Source organism: Triplophysa dalaica, chromosome 14 (genome assembly GCF_015846415.1).
Source record: "Triplophysa dalaica isolate WHDGS20190420 chromosome 14, ASM1584641v1, whole genome shotgun sequence".
Classification (NCBI taxonomy): Eukaryota; Metazoa; Chordata; class Actinopteri; order Cypriniformes; family Nemacheilidae; genus Triplophysa; species Triplophysa dalaica.
In genome coordinates, this window is record NC_079555.1 from 13,912,770 (window position 1) to 13,925,789 (window position 13,020).

Sequence of the window (13,020 nt, forward strand, 5' to 3'; positions counted from 1 at the left end):
TTTTAAGCATTTCTCCCGTTCGCATGTTTTAAGTGTTTTAACTGTTCACTTCCTGTTCACTTTTAACTAGTCAATTTCATGCTTATGCGGAAACTGGCAACGTTCTGTTATTGGTTGCAGCTAAGAGCTAAAAAAATACACATTTATAGCTACTATTAAAGGCATAGTTTACCCAAAAATGTGATATCTGTCACGAATGACTCACCCTCTCTTAAGTATAAAAACCTGTGTAAATTTGGTTGAACACAGAGAAAGATATTTGGACGAATGCTTGTAACCAAACTGTTCTTGGACTCCATTGACTACCATTGTAAGACAAAATACAATGGTTGTCAAAAGTGCCCCCTAACTATTGCTTTCCTTAATTTTTCAAAAGGTCTTCTTTTGTGTCAAGTGAGTAAATTATTGCAGAATTTTTGGAAGAACTGTCCCTTCAATTCATGGCCAAACTGCCATTTACTGAAACCTTCCAGATCCTATATGGTTAATACATGTGGCTGAACACTGTGATCACCTGAAGCGTTTTATCACATGTAACCTGTAAAATTATTTGAGGATCACTATTAGTGTTATTTAAATGTATAAATGTGTTTTATCATTTTGAAAGCATAAAAACATAACTTTATTCAAAGATAATTGCACCCACTTATCGAATGATGACGCAAACTCTTTTATTTACATTGTTTTATATTGACAGTGTAACAAAGAATGTCCAGCATTTGCTTCTGATAAAATCATCATTAAGATTTAAACAAAGAAATGATGTGCAACAATAGCATTCAGCAAAACAACGCAATATGTACAGAAAAATAACCTGAATTGTGTTTGAATGACCATCTGAGAAATACTTGATATTGGAAGTGGTAGATATTTATGAATCACATTTATGTTTTATTTTTTATTCAGTTGATTTAATTAAAAAAATATTACTTAATAGATAGCTAGATTTTTTTATAGTTTTTTTTACAGGGAAGAAAATGTATGTCATCAAACTTTCATTCATGGTGTGAGATGGTCAACATCTCAATACATTGATTCATTGTTGAAATAATTAGAATGTGTGATTGATTTATCATTATCTGTGAGATACTACTGCTGAATGGTCAATTTTTCATAACCTTAGTGTAGGTCATTTGACAGAAGCTACCATTCTCTCAACTGACAGCAATCTCTGTAAACAACAGTTTTGAGATGAAATATGTCATGTTCGACTAAGACACTCTGTCACTCCACTGCATGTTCATCAAAGCCACAAATCACCCCTACGTCCTCATCATGAGAACAGTTATGTTTGCCAATTTTGGCATGTTTGCATTGCAGAAGAGTCTTTTCCGTCCCTTCGCAATCCACGTCGTCCAGCAAGATGCTAACCCTGACACCCCCTGCGCCCAGCTCTGCTCTTTTAGACACCTGCACGGCCACAAGAAATCCAAGCTGCCTGCAAACAATATCCGCAGCTTTCATGTTAAACATATCATCGCACACTGTGCCCCATTCACCGTGGAAAAAGATCTCCACTCGGCCACGGTCTTTTCGACCATCTGCGCTGACCAGCCTCACCATCCCGGCCCGAGACCTGCCCCTCCTGTCTCCTTTCCTCCTAGATTTGCCTCGACCTCTCGTCTTTTCTGTGGACTTGGGGGCAGGGGTCCAGTACGTGGGTCTAGCGGTGGTCACAAACTGAGGCCTGGGCCGGAGAGTAATAGGGGGGTAACGGGACCGAGGTGGTGTTGGGCGAACCGTGGTTGTTGTGCGTACTCTCGGAGTTGACATTTGTGCTACTCTTGGTCGAGGTGTTGGGGTTGTGCTCGGTCTGGTTGGTTTGGGCTTGGGAATAGCAGTCGTTGATGGTTTTTTGTTAATCACAAACTCTGTGAAAACAATTCAAAGAGATAAGTTGGTTTAAAAGTGAAAGAAACTAACACATTGTGTGTTTATTAGATTTCTTACCTTCCTTAGGGTTGAAATGAACCAGTTTGCCCTTAACGCTGACCGGAATTGGCTTGTAGCTACACTTGCCTGGAGGAGCCCTCCTGAATACCAAAGTTTTTCAAACCGTGTTAAGAAGAGATGTGCTTTCACATTCCCTAGCACGAAACCATTTACTTTACTTACAATGAAGAAGGAATACAAACCATACTTAGGGACCAGAAAATTATAGGGACTTGGCTTCTTGTGATCTGGGCCTGTTTTTAACCATCTAGCAACCACATACCAGTCCACTAACAACCAATTAAATCACAGCTCTGGAATTTGTTGTAAAAATCTATTCTGAATATAAAAGGGATTGTTTACATAAAAATGAAACTTCTGTCATCATTTACTCACCTGTATGACTTTCTTTCTTCTACAGAACGCAAAAGAAGATTTTTCTTGGAGAAAGTTACCAAACAACAGCGCTACCCATTTACTTCTATTGTATAGACAATAAACCAATGCAAGTCAATTGGTGTCATAACCAACATTTTTCCAAATAAAATTTGTGAAAGTCATACGGGTTTGAAATGGCAAGAGGGCATTTTTGCGTGAACTATCACTTTAATGTGTACCTTGATGGATCCACTATCTTGTAGACCACTCCTGCTTTAGCTGTCGCACTGGCAGCTCCTGTTGCAAGGAAGTACAGTTCTCCTAAACACACAGGACAATGTGTCCAGTAAAGTTATGTCACTTTGCAGAACTATTTAGAGATTGACTAGCCAAGGATAAATAGAACCTCAAAGTTACCTGCCTCGTCTTCACCAAACGATATGATATACTTGTAGTAGCTGTTTATTAGTTTAGGGAAATTGCAAGTTTTGTCATTGCCCATACAAATCTCCTTATAGTTCCATTTTCCAGTGTCTGGGTTCTCCCTCAGGGACATCAGTCGGCTAGGAACAATCAGACAGGAAAGTTATGAGATGTGCTGTAAAGTTACCGAAATAAATGGGTAAGAGATCGATAGTATAAAATTGTGTTAGTTAATCATTTTATTCTTGATTTATTTCTTTTTAAATACGCAAGCAAGATAACATGGGCTACATACCCACTCATGAAATCCCCAAAGATATACAGACCATTAAGATTGGGCATCTGGCAGCCTCTGTAGATGTAGCCACCAGTTACAGACTTGCCAATTTTATGTGGATAAGCAAAAATTGGAAGGATATCATCTAAGAAAAAGAGAAAACGCAAGTTCAGATTGTAAGGAAAAAAGTTTGAAGATATTTACTATTAAATTCATCTCTTGCTACTAGTCAAAAACGGCAACCTGAAAATACATTTAAAAAGGTTTTTCAAAGGAAGTTCAAGAGTTCAATTTCACAAGTTTGCTTACTGAGGGAGGAGTTGAAGCAGAGTTTCCTGTCATAACAGGAAAAGCCCTCTTTTGCCCTCCACCCATAGTTTCCCCCCTTTTCGATGAGGTCTACTTCTTCGTATTTATTTTGTCCAACATCTCCACACAGCATTCTGCCCCTTCCCTGGCCAGTTATTGAATCGCCCCTGTCAATGGAACATCTCCACATGTTTCTCACACCATAGGCATAGATTTCTGGTTTTGTGTCCTTTTCTCCCACAAAAGGATTGTCTGGAGGAATACTGTAGGGGAGACCGGAGTCATTACTATCTACATCGATCCTTAAGACCTTGCCAAGAAGAGTTGACCTGTAATACAATAAAGGGTTTTGGGTGGGTATATTTTCAAAACATAAAAAAAATATGTTGTGCAGAGAGCGACATTTGTTTTTGTATATTATGAGTACAAAATTTGTGTGTGAAAATAGAGTTTTCTTTCTCACTCTCACCGTCACTCTCTCTCTCTCTCTCTGCCAGCTGCATCTTCTCTGACTTCACACTAACCGCTTCATGGCCCTCAATGCCCTCTGTCAATATTTGCATTGGCAAAGGGCTTGAACTGTCTGTGAGGAGGCCCCTTGCACATTTTTTTCTATTTTGAATAGAATCGAACCTTAGATCTTACTACTTCAATTTCCAGTATTGTTGGTGTTATCAAGCAAATTTTGTTATTTTATGAATATTTTCAGTTATAGCCTCATGTGTTTTTCATATTTGTATATTCTACAAAAACAACCTAAGAAACTGAGAAAACATGAATACAATTTCTACGTATATATCACCAAATTGTACTGTAAAACACACACAACGGTAGAGAAGAAAGACTTCACCCAGTTAGTGGTTGACCAAAGCAGTTAAGATGTAAACAAAACTGGTGTCATGATCAAACAATAGTTCATCCAAATATTAAAACTATGACTAATAAGTTGAAAAATATAAATCGTTTTCTCTCATAAAAAATACTGTTTTACTTTGGTGGATATTCAGAAACCCACCCAAGCTGTATTGTTTACTTCTTTGATGGCTAGATTTGCTTTTGGAACTTCATTACCTATGGCATTCAATGGCATTTCAAAGCCAGGATAAAACAGCTTATCATTAAATATCACTTTGATTGTGTTTGGCTGAAAAAACAAGTCTAGATGACTGTCAGTGCTTAAAACTGCAATAAGACTGGACCTTTAAATTCATCACCGAATCCCAGGGATAATTCATTATACTTCATCTACTTCTCTGTGACTGACTTAATCTTGGCGGTGTGGTTCCAAGTTTGAGTGTGACTTCTGTGTTTATGCCAGGTCTTTTCTCTATGGATGAAAGACTTGCTGTGCAGTTCAAGTGGCATTGTGCCACTGTGGATTTGCCAGGCATTGCTAATATCTGCTCATGCCTCATCTCATGGGGAACAGAGCGTGGAAGAGCCAAAGCTAATATTTTGAGGCTGCGGGTCTCTTGCCGAAAGAACATTACTTCACTGGGGAAAGTGTTTGCCAAAGAGTAGACTGCTTAAGAGCTGAAGTCACATTAAATGATATTGCTGTTGAATATACTGTAAGTGAATGTTGTATACTTTATACAGTCAAAATATGATAACATATTAATAATTTAACCAATCATTCATGGTGAGATTGGTGCCTATAATGTTTTAGTTACTAGTACTACTTGGACTTTTTGCCATATTTTAACTAAAATGAGCGTAAAAAATGACAATTATATCAAAGAACAATGGGAAACTAAATTTGGAAATGTACATAAATAAACTATATTCAAACTCATATTCTCCCATACAAGCACCAAAGCTTAATGAGTGCGCACTAGCATGTGCACTTAACACTAGGCCACAGCCAAAACACTAGCATCTGCCCTTAACCAGCAGAGTAATGGAAACAGTAGGGTTAGGGTTAAGACCAAGACCAATGGTAAAGACCATTTCTATATAGACCATTTTTGCAAGATGTAAACAACACTGGTCCAGAAGCACTTCCTGTTTCAGACGTTAGAATACAACCAACAGAACATTTAAAGCTCCAAAATGTTAAGCAAACACTTTTAAGACTTATATAAACATAAAAAAATAAATAACAAAAAAAACTTAAACAGGAAGTACTTCTGGAACACTGTTGTTTGTTTACTTTTGCAAATGGTCTATAACTCTGTATTCCCTGAGGTAACATTTGGACTTCTTTCATATTAAGAAAAACACAGAGATTTTTAGACTTTTCATGAGCCGTCACTGTTATTTGTTTTTACAGTTTCCACACTTTTGTCCTCATGTATTAACAAATGAGCTAAAAAGAGCTAATAAGTTTAGCTTGCCTCAAGTAACAAACATATTATGGTCATCAGCCATGGTTGTCTTCATCTCAGGCAGTAACAATTGATCTGATGATGTCATGAGTTTGAAATGGATCAAATTACATTCATAGACATTCACAATAAAAATATCTTTATGCAAGTGTGAAAAACAAAGGCAAATAATACATTTTAGGATTACTTACTTGTTTTGAGAATTTCCAAACTTTCCAAAGGGGTCTCCCGCTCTTCCACCATCTCCAATGAATATGTACAGATAGCCATCTAACCCAAACTGTAGTTGACCTCCATTGTGATTTGATGCAGGCTCATTAACCTCTAAAAGTGTCCTGTGAACTCAAGAGACATCAATAGCATCTTTAAGTGCATGAAATCAAGGTTAATCTGACCATGTTGAATCATTTTTATTGGTAATTAATTTGGTTTTAAACAAGTAGTTTACTGAGAGTATAGTTTCAAAGTGTTACAAGTAAACTAATATTATACCTTGGTTCACTTATAGCATAGTTGCAGTACAAATGATAAACTTAGTTAACATTGTGTACTCAAGTCATGTCACATCGTGTGAGCCTGTCCAGTACTGAAATATGTTTTAGATACAGTTTTTTCTCTCCTCACCTTTCTGAAGAATGATCCAAGATGTTCATATCTGATTCAGACAGTGTGAACTCACTAACTCGAATTTTCTCCTGCTTCTTCACAGACACGGAGTAGTATACATACGCCTTTTTCACTTCTGTGAATCGAGGGTGTAGGGCAATGCAAAGAAATCCTCGCTCATCCCCTGCCCAAGGTGATGTTAGAACCGCCTTAGTCAGATTCAAGAAGGGCCTGTCGATTCTGGACCCGTTTGCTAGGTAGGTCCACACATAACCCAGCTGCTCTGCGACAAAGAAGCGATGGGTGCCGTCGTTCGCATGTACCATAGCGACGGGATTTCGAAGACCGTTCGCAACTTCTTCCAGGCACATCTGTATGCAGCCCTGCGGATCTGCCTGCACATCACCCAGGTTTGCGTTGAGCTCAGCACTCATGAGGACGTTTGGGTAACAGTACTCTGGATCCTTCAGCTCCAGGTATTTGCAGAATTTGTTTCGGTCTTCCTCAATGGCATACGTTTGATTGTTATTGGTCAAAAGGCTGAGAGTGTAGCGACAATAGAGCCAGTAATCATTACAGTAGTTGCCACAGAGACCAGGAAGCTCTCGCATTGGGGTGTTGGCATCTTCCGCATCGTAAAGGTGAGCTGCATATGGCGAGCATTCCTGAAGCGAGATCAAAGAATGAAAATATAGCATGATATGTGATATTTAATAGAGAAATGGAGAACTGTGTCAATGACGCATGGGTTGGTGGTTCAACTCTCAGGCAATGCACATACTGTAGTTATAAAATGTACAACAGCCTGAAGATTCTTCATCATTTAATCATGTCATTACATGTCTGTATGACTTGCAGAACATACATTAAATTCTGAAGAATGTTGAACCAAACAACATTGGCATCCATTGACTTCCACGGACACAAAATCTACAATAAAGTCATACAGATTTTGAATGACATGAAAGTAAATAAATAATGACAGAATTTTTATTTTGGGGTGAACTATCCCTTAAATGCACCGTATGTCACTTTAAATGATAAGTCTCTGCAGAATATGTACATTTAATGTATTAAACTGGAAGTATGAAAAAAAAAATTCAGCTCTTGTCTGGAAACGCACCTGTTTTTGGAGGGAATTAATATTAATTTACTGTTTCGTATAAAGTCAGTACTACTACTATCATCAATACCCTTTAGTGACTCAAATGCATCTGCTGAACTGGTGGGTTCAATAGAAGTTATTGTTTGTCTGATGTCTGTTTGTAAGTCTCCTCCTCCTATCGTCTGGCAAACGTGGCAGTCTGCACGTATTCACTTCAGCTGGGAACCCTGGGTTCAATTCAGCTGGTGATGACCGTTTGAGCTATAAATACAGTAGCCCATGGACATTTCGGTCCAACCGAACCCTCATTAAGTTGTAGCCGCATCACCACACCCATCAGAGGACTGAGCCAGGCCTGGCAACAATACTGCCAACTCTGGACTCCAAATCATCTGAGATTACTATAATGACATTACACAAATAATGAAACTAAAAGTGGTTTGGATTCTCGGGTAACACACCCGTAAAACTGAAATGGAATGTAAGAATAACGTTGGAAAAGTGCTTTTACTCATTTTTGAGTGCGATTCAAAAAAGAACATGCTTATGTAATATCCTTTTGGCTTTAAGAGTTTTGTTGGGTCTACAGAGAAAAAAAACTTGCGAAGAGATGGGGTTGGAAACTAGATGGACTATGTCAAGGAATCTCCGCCAAAGTTCACAGCAGTTTCACGCTCAACTAAAATTTGTAGGTCATTGAGTTAGTCGGGATATAATGCATAGCTTCAGTGCTCTGTTTTCATATAAAGCCACTCTTTCAGACATCTAAGCTTATTGTCCTTAAATAACTAGTGAGAAAAAGTCAATGACATACTATTATTTTTTTTTATACCATTTTATTTTATATTACTGTATCTTTCTATAGCATCGAAGTGTTCTTTTTAAGTTATTTAAGTTAATGTTGAATCATCATTGCTTTCTATTTTTCTCCCGCATGTAATTTTGTTTAAATGGTTCTGTGATGATGAGGCTCTGTAGGAGATGAGAATCTCTGATCTGATCAAACTCTACATGGATTTTGTTCTGCAACAGATGGTGTCAGGGTTTGATCTCTCATCAGCACCATTTGCTTCACTTCGCTGGGCCTCAAATTTCAATAGCGTGTTTGGAGTGTGTGTGCGTCACTCATTAGGCATTACGAGTTTACAGCTGTGCCTTAAAGCGGTGCTGGAATCATATACTGAGAAACAGGAAGCTGTTAGAGATGTTTTTTGAATGTTTTGTAATTGTAATGGCGTTGTGAAACATTAACCTTTGTACTTTGCATCTGACGGTACTCGGATTTTGTTTTTTTCTGTAATAGGAAAAAAAATATTATTGTTCTTAACAGACACAAGGTTTCCAAAAGTGACTAAAAGGACATGAATGAATTCGTAAGACCCTGTGCTTTAACATCTCTGTATTTCTTTCTCTCATTTACATACGAATATGATATTTCCCATGTGCAGCTAGAGAGGAAGTGTATATTTTGCTTCTCCCCAGGTTGAAGATGGAAACACAAGCATCTGCTTGCATCTGGGATGAATATCACAACAAAGGCTATCATTGAGCTCAACGTCCCCACTACGTAGCCAAATAAATCGGCTGTTTTCCATGCCAACCACAAGGTTAATGCAATCTCAACACTGTAGGGTAACATATAATCATTTAACTGGAATCTAAATCCAACAGCCCTGAAACCATTATAGGGATATATCTGCTATCATGTCGCAGTCCAGTTTGAATGAATTAACATATCTTAAAATGATAGTAATGTCATAATTTCCCACACTCATGTCATTTCAGCTCTTTTCTGCATGACACAAAATAAGATATTTTGAAGAATGTTGTGTCTGTTGCTATAACACTTTCTCTTCTATTGTTACTTCTACAATTTACCGCTTCATTGTTTCTTTGTCTCTTGTAAATCGCTTTAGATTACAGCGTCTGCTAAATTCCTAAATGTGATGTAATGTAAATGTGATGTTAAGTGTCTTTTTTAAATTTCAAAAAGCACAGGATTTTTTCTACTATGAGAACATTAACAGAATATAAAACAAACACATTAAAAAGCTCTCAAGTCTGACCCCAGTAATTAGGAGCCAAGCCCCGAAGTGGCAATGGCCTCTATTGTTCTTGTCAGTGTTATTATTTTTCTTAACCAATAGGTGTCTTTGGTAGCCTATAGGAACTCATCCGCCATTTTGAAATTGGTCATAAATCGCGATATATTTCGAGCCGTGTGATAAATCAACACCAAGTTTGACACGCATCACCAACTTACAGTCCCTAACGTACCCTGGAAATTTCAGCCACCTAGCGTTTGTGAGATATTACTTTATTATATACTTTTTTATAACCCTTGAACGCTAATGGATGAAGCAAGCCCAATGCGTGGCGCACTTGATAAATGCAGAAGTCTTGGGTGCAAGAGGTCACTGGTTTGAACCTCGTGTTGCGCATTTATACATTTCAATTTGCAAGTATGTCTTGTGCACAAATTGTGCAAGTATATCAACAAACGAAATGTAATGTCATTTTAGTAATGACATAAAATTAAAACGTGTATGTAGTGTAACTTAAAGCGGTTCATAATACATGTAAATACATACACTACAAACAGAAGCAAGCTAAGTACAAAATAACATTCTGTCACTTCTGACATCTGTCATCAATACCTGTGTCATGAGATATTTCTCTAATATATATTTTTTAATACCCATTAACGCTGCTGGGTCAAGAGTGGCAGACCTGATAAATTTCAATTATCGGGTACGAAAGTTCGCTGGTTCGAACCCCATGTTGCAAATTTCAATTTGCAAGTATGTGCAAAAATAGTGCAAGTATGTAAACAAATAAAATGTTAGTTTAGTAATAAAATAAAGAGCGATGTATGCAGTACAACTTAAAGTGGTTGTGTAAAAGGTTTTTGGTATAAATGTAAATATATTCAAACAGAATCTGTTCCTCCAACACACTGTATTTCTGCTACTTCTGTTATATGGTTACATTTCCTTTTGTGGGTACGCCCGGGGGAGTATGGGCTGGGTTTGGTCATGTGGGGGAAATGGGGCCTGGCTGTGGTGAGTATGCAGGTTAAAGCGGCTCAAAGTGTGGGCTGGGCCCCGGTTGTGCTGCTTGCAGCTCTTGTCTTTTATTGTGCTTAATGATGTAATCCATCTAATAATTTCAATAAATGCCCAATTTATATTTTCTACTCAAAATCATTGAACATCTTGCGTGTCCTTTAAATTCTAAAATACTAAAATGACATATATGGTATGTACATATACAGTATCTCCTTTTATGTAGACATCATCTGCAACCCAAACAAAAATCCTGGAACTGACAAAATGATGTAACCTCGTCCATACCTACACACAAATGATGAATGACACTCAAAATCATATTACATATAAGCAGTTATTGCTTTATTTAATTTGAAGAACTAATTCATTTAACCAATGCAATTATTGTAATGTTACTTATGCAAATTTGAAAGAAATGTGAACAAAATCTACTTGACACGGATCTCACCTGACACAGAATGTTGCGGATGTACTTCCCACAGGCCATGAATCCAGTGTGATCGAAATAATCCATGATCTGATAGAAGCGCTGGGATATTTGGTTATCCTTGTCTAAGTTACAGCATCCAAATTTGGCATACTCCTTGCAGAAGACCAGGGGCTCCGGAGGCTGGAACGGAGGCTTGTAGTCCAGGCATTGTGGGTGGGCATTTCCCTGCAGAGGTAACAGGAGGATCACCAGAAGCAAGCTGTGAGAGAGAAGGCAAAAACCTCTCCACAGTGACATTCCATTCATTTCACAGGAGAAACCCACCAGACGTTCTTCTGACAAAGGTGGCTTGTGCTAAGTTTGAGAAACGCTAAAGGTGTCTCCACAAATCGCTCGGTGAGATGCGGTGGCTGGTGGTCAGCTATCTCCCTCAGGCACGTGCGGATATAAACACACACTACAGACATGTGGCTCCAGGGGAGAGAATGCAACCTGAAAAGTGCAACACAAGGCCCACTCTCATTCAACAGTCTGAGCCACAGCCATGCCACAGACGCACAGATATACACACAACGCACACATACACATCATTACACACAGGCTTCTATTCCCTCCCCCTTTCCACCGTCTCCTCCTTTCCCTCGCTCCTTTGGCAGATGCATTCCTTCTTTTTTTGCGGCTGGCCTGCATCACACGCTTGAGGCTTCCCTCCCCCGAATCAACCCAAGCTTTCTTTTCTTGCCCTGTCGCAGAGCATGAACATTTTCCCAATGTCATTTAACTATTGAGAATAAAAAATCCAGTATGTCTTATTTAGTGTATTCTTTTTAAGCATATGAGTGCTTGTGTAAGTCTCAAAGTTCTTGTCATTTACATGTCATCAGTTTCCACACTTGTGTCAAGACGAATGAAATTGTGGCAGATTGTTTGTTTAAATAAATTATTCTTTTGATTTCAGCATTTATATCCTGTGGTTCGGTTTGTCATTTGTGAGCTCTTGATTGTAAACCTCCTTATTACTTTTACTTAACTTTTTACTTACCTGAACTATGTAAAAACTTTATTTTATCTCCTTGCATGATCTATACACGATACAATTCAAACGTGTCTCGCATCTGGATTTAATTCAGACAGACAGCCAAGAGGAGGATCTCTTCGCCCCACGTAAGCAATTTCCAAATCCTTTTTGAGGTTTTCTGGAGTGATTCACATCATTGATGGGACACATGTTGTCATATCTTGTCTAGTCGTGATGCTCGAATAAACATATTTCAATTTCGTTTGATGTCACAGAAATGATACTTTTCAAGTTTAAATGTGAAATGTATAATGAAGAAGTGTGATCTTTCTTAATGATTCCTGTTTACACCTGACTCAATTTCAGGTTTGTAAATATAATGCTGCATTATACCTGTTGAGGCTTTGTATGCGTAACTGCTATTTTAAATATAGATGTTTTGAAGTGTTTGCACATAATAAACCAGTGTTTCATAAACCACATCTTGTGAAAGTGTCATTTCATGCTCATTGTCTTTTCTCCTAGCTTCTCGCATCTAACGCAACTGTAGAGCTTGAAAGAGAGGTTCCCTTGCCTCCTTATGTAACTAAAATAATACAGCCTGAAAAGAACTCAATTACTTTGAATTTCTTTGCATGTCTGCCAAGCCATTGAACTTTTACTAAGAGTATATTGAAGTTTTGATACATATCTTGCTGTGTCTAAAGGAAGTCAGTAGAGGCCTTTTTGTATGGTAAGCGATTTGTGGAAGGAAGTCCATTAAACTGTTCCCAGTGATTCAGCGCCACACCATGTGGAGACCTTCTGGGAATCTGCGTCTTATGGGCAGTTTAATGACTTCTGTCAATGTGACCAAAACTTTTAAAAACTACACATGAATGTGTCAGTGGTATGTTTTGGTCGTCGTTCAATGAGAAGCATTTCTAAGAATCACATCCTGAATAACAGGGAACTCGACTGCCTTTTTGTTGAGCTAAACTTGAAGTAGTGTTTAAGAAATATAAATTCTCATTGTTTAATAAATAAAGAGAATCTATCAAATGAAATGAGTTTGATTTAAGGTCAAAATGAATGGATACTATTTGTTGTGGGCACATAGAGCAACCTGGAAGAAACAAGAAAGCTGATTAGCTATTGAAACCTCACA

At 38.0% G+C, this 13,020-nt stretch overlaps 1 protein-coding gene across 1 annotated transcript; it reads right to left on the reverse strand.

Annotated features, from left to right (window-relative positions):
* Nucleotides 1-47: 47 nt before the first annotated feature.
* On the reverse strand, nucleotides 48-12,512 carry si:ch211-136a13.1 (HHIP-like protein 1). Its single transcript, XM_056766828.1, has 9 exons — nucleotides 10,874-12,512; nucleotides 6,271-6,917; nucleotides 5,838-5,981; nucleotides 3,320-3,648; nucleotides 3,029-3,155; nucleotides 2,728-2,873; nucleotides 2,550-2,631; nucleotides 1,951-2,033; nucleotides 48-1,871 (listed from the first exon to the last, which is right to left on the reverse strand). Exons 1-9 carry the CDS (start codon nucleotides 11,159-11,161, stop codon nucleotides 1,225-1,227), a joined length of 2,493 nt encoding a protein of 830 aa, XP_056622806.1. The 5' UTR covers nucleotides 11,162-12,512; the 3' UTR covers nucleotides 48-1,224.
* Nucleotides 12,513-13,020: the final 508 nt, after the last annotated feature.

Bases quoted from the DNA above. Each gene is read 5' to 3' on its own strand.
- si:ch211-136a13.1 (XM_056766828.1), bottom strand. From the start codon at position 11,161: ATGAATGGAATGTCACTGTGGAGAGGTTTTTGCCTTCTCTCTCACAGC. The intron at 5,982-6,270 runs GTGAGGAGAGAA...TTGAGTTCACAG, and splicing joins TTGGATCATTCTTCAGAAAG to GACACTTTTAGAGGTTAATG. The intron at 3,156-3,319 runs GTAAGCAAACTT...TCTTTTTCTTAG, and splicing joins CTGCTTCAACTCCTCCCTCA to ATGATATCCTTCCAATTTTT.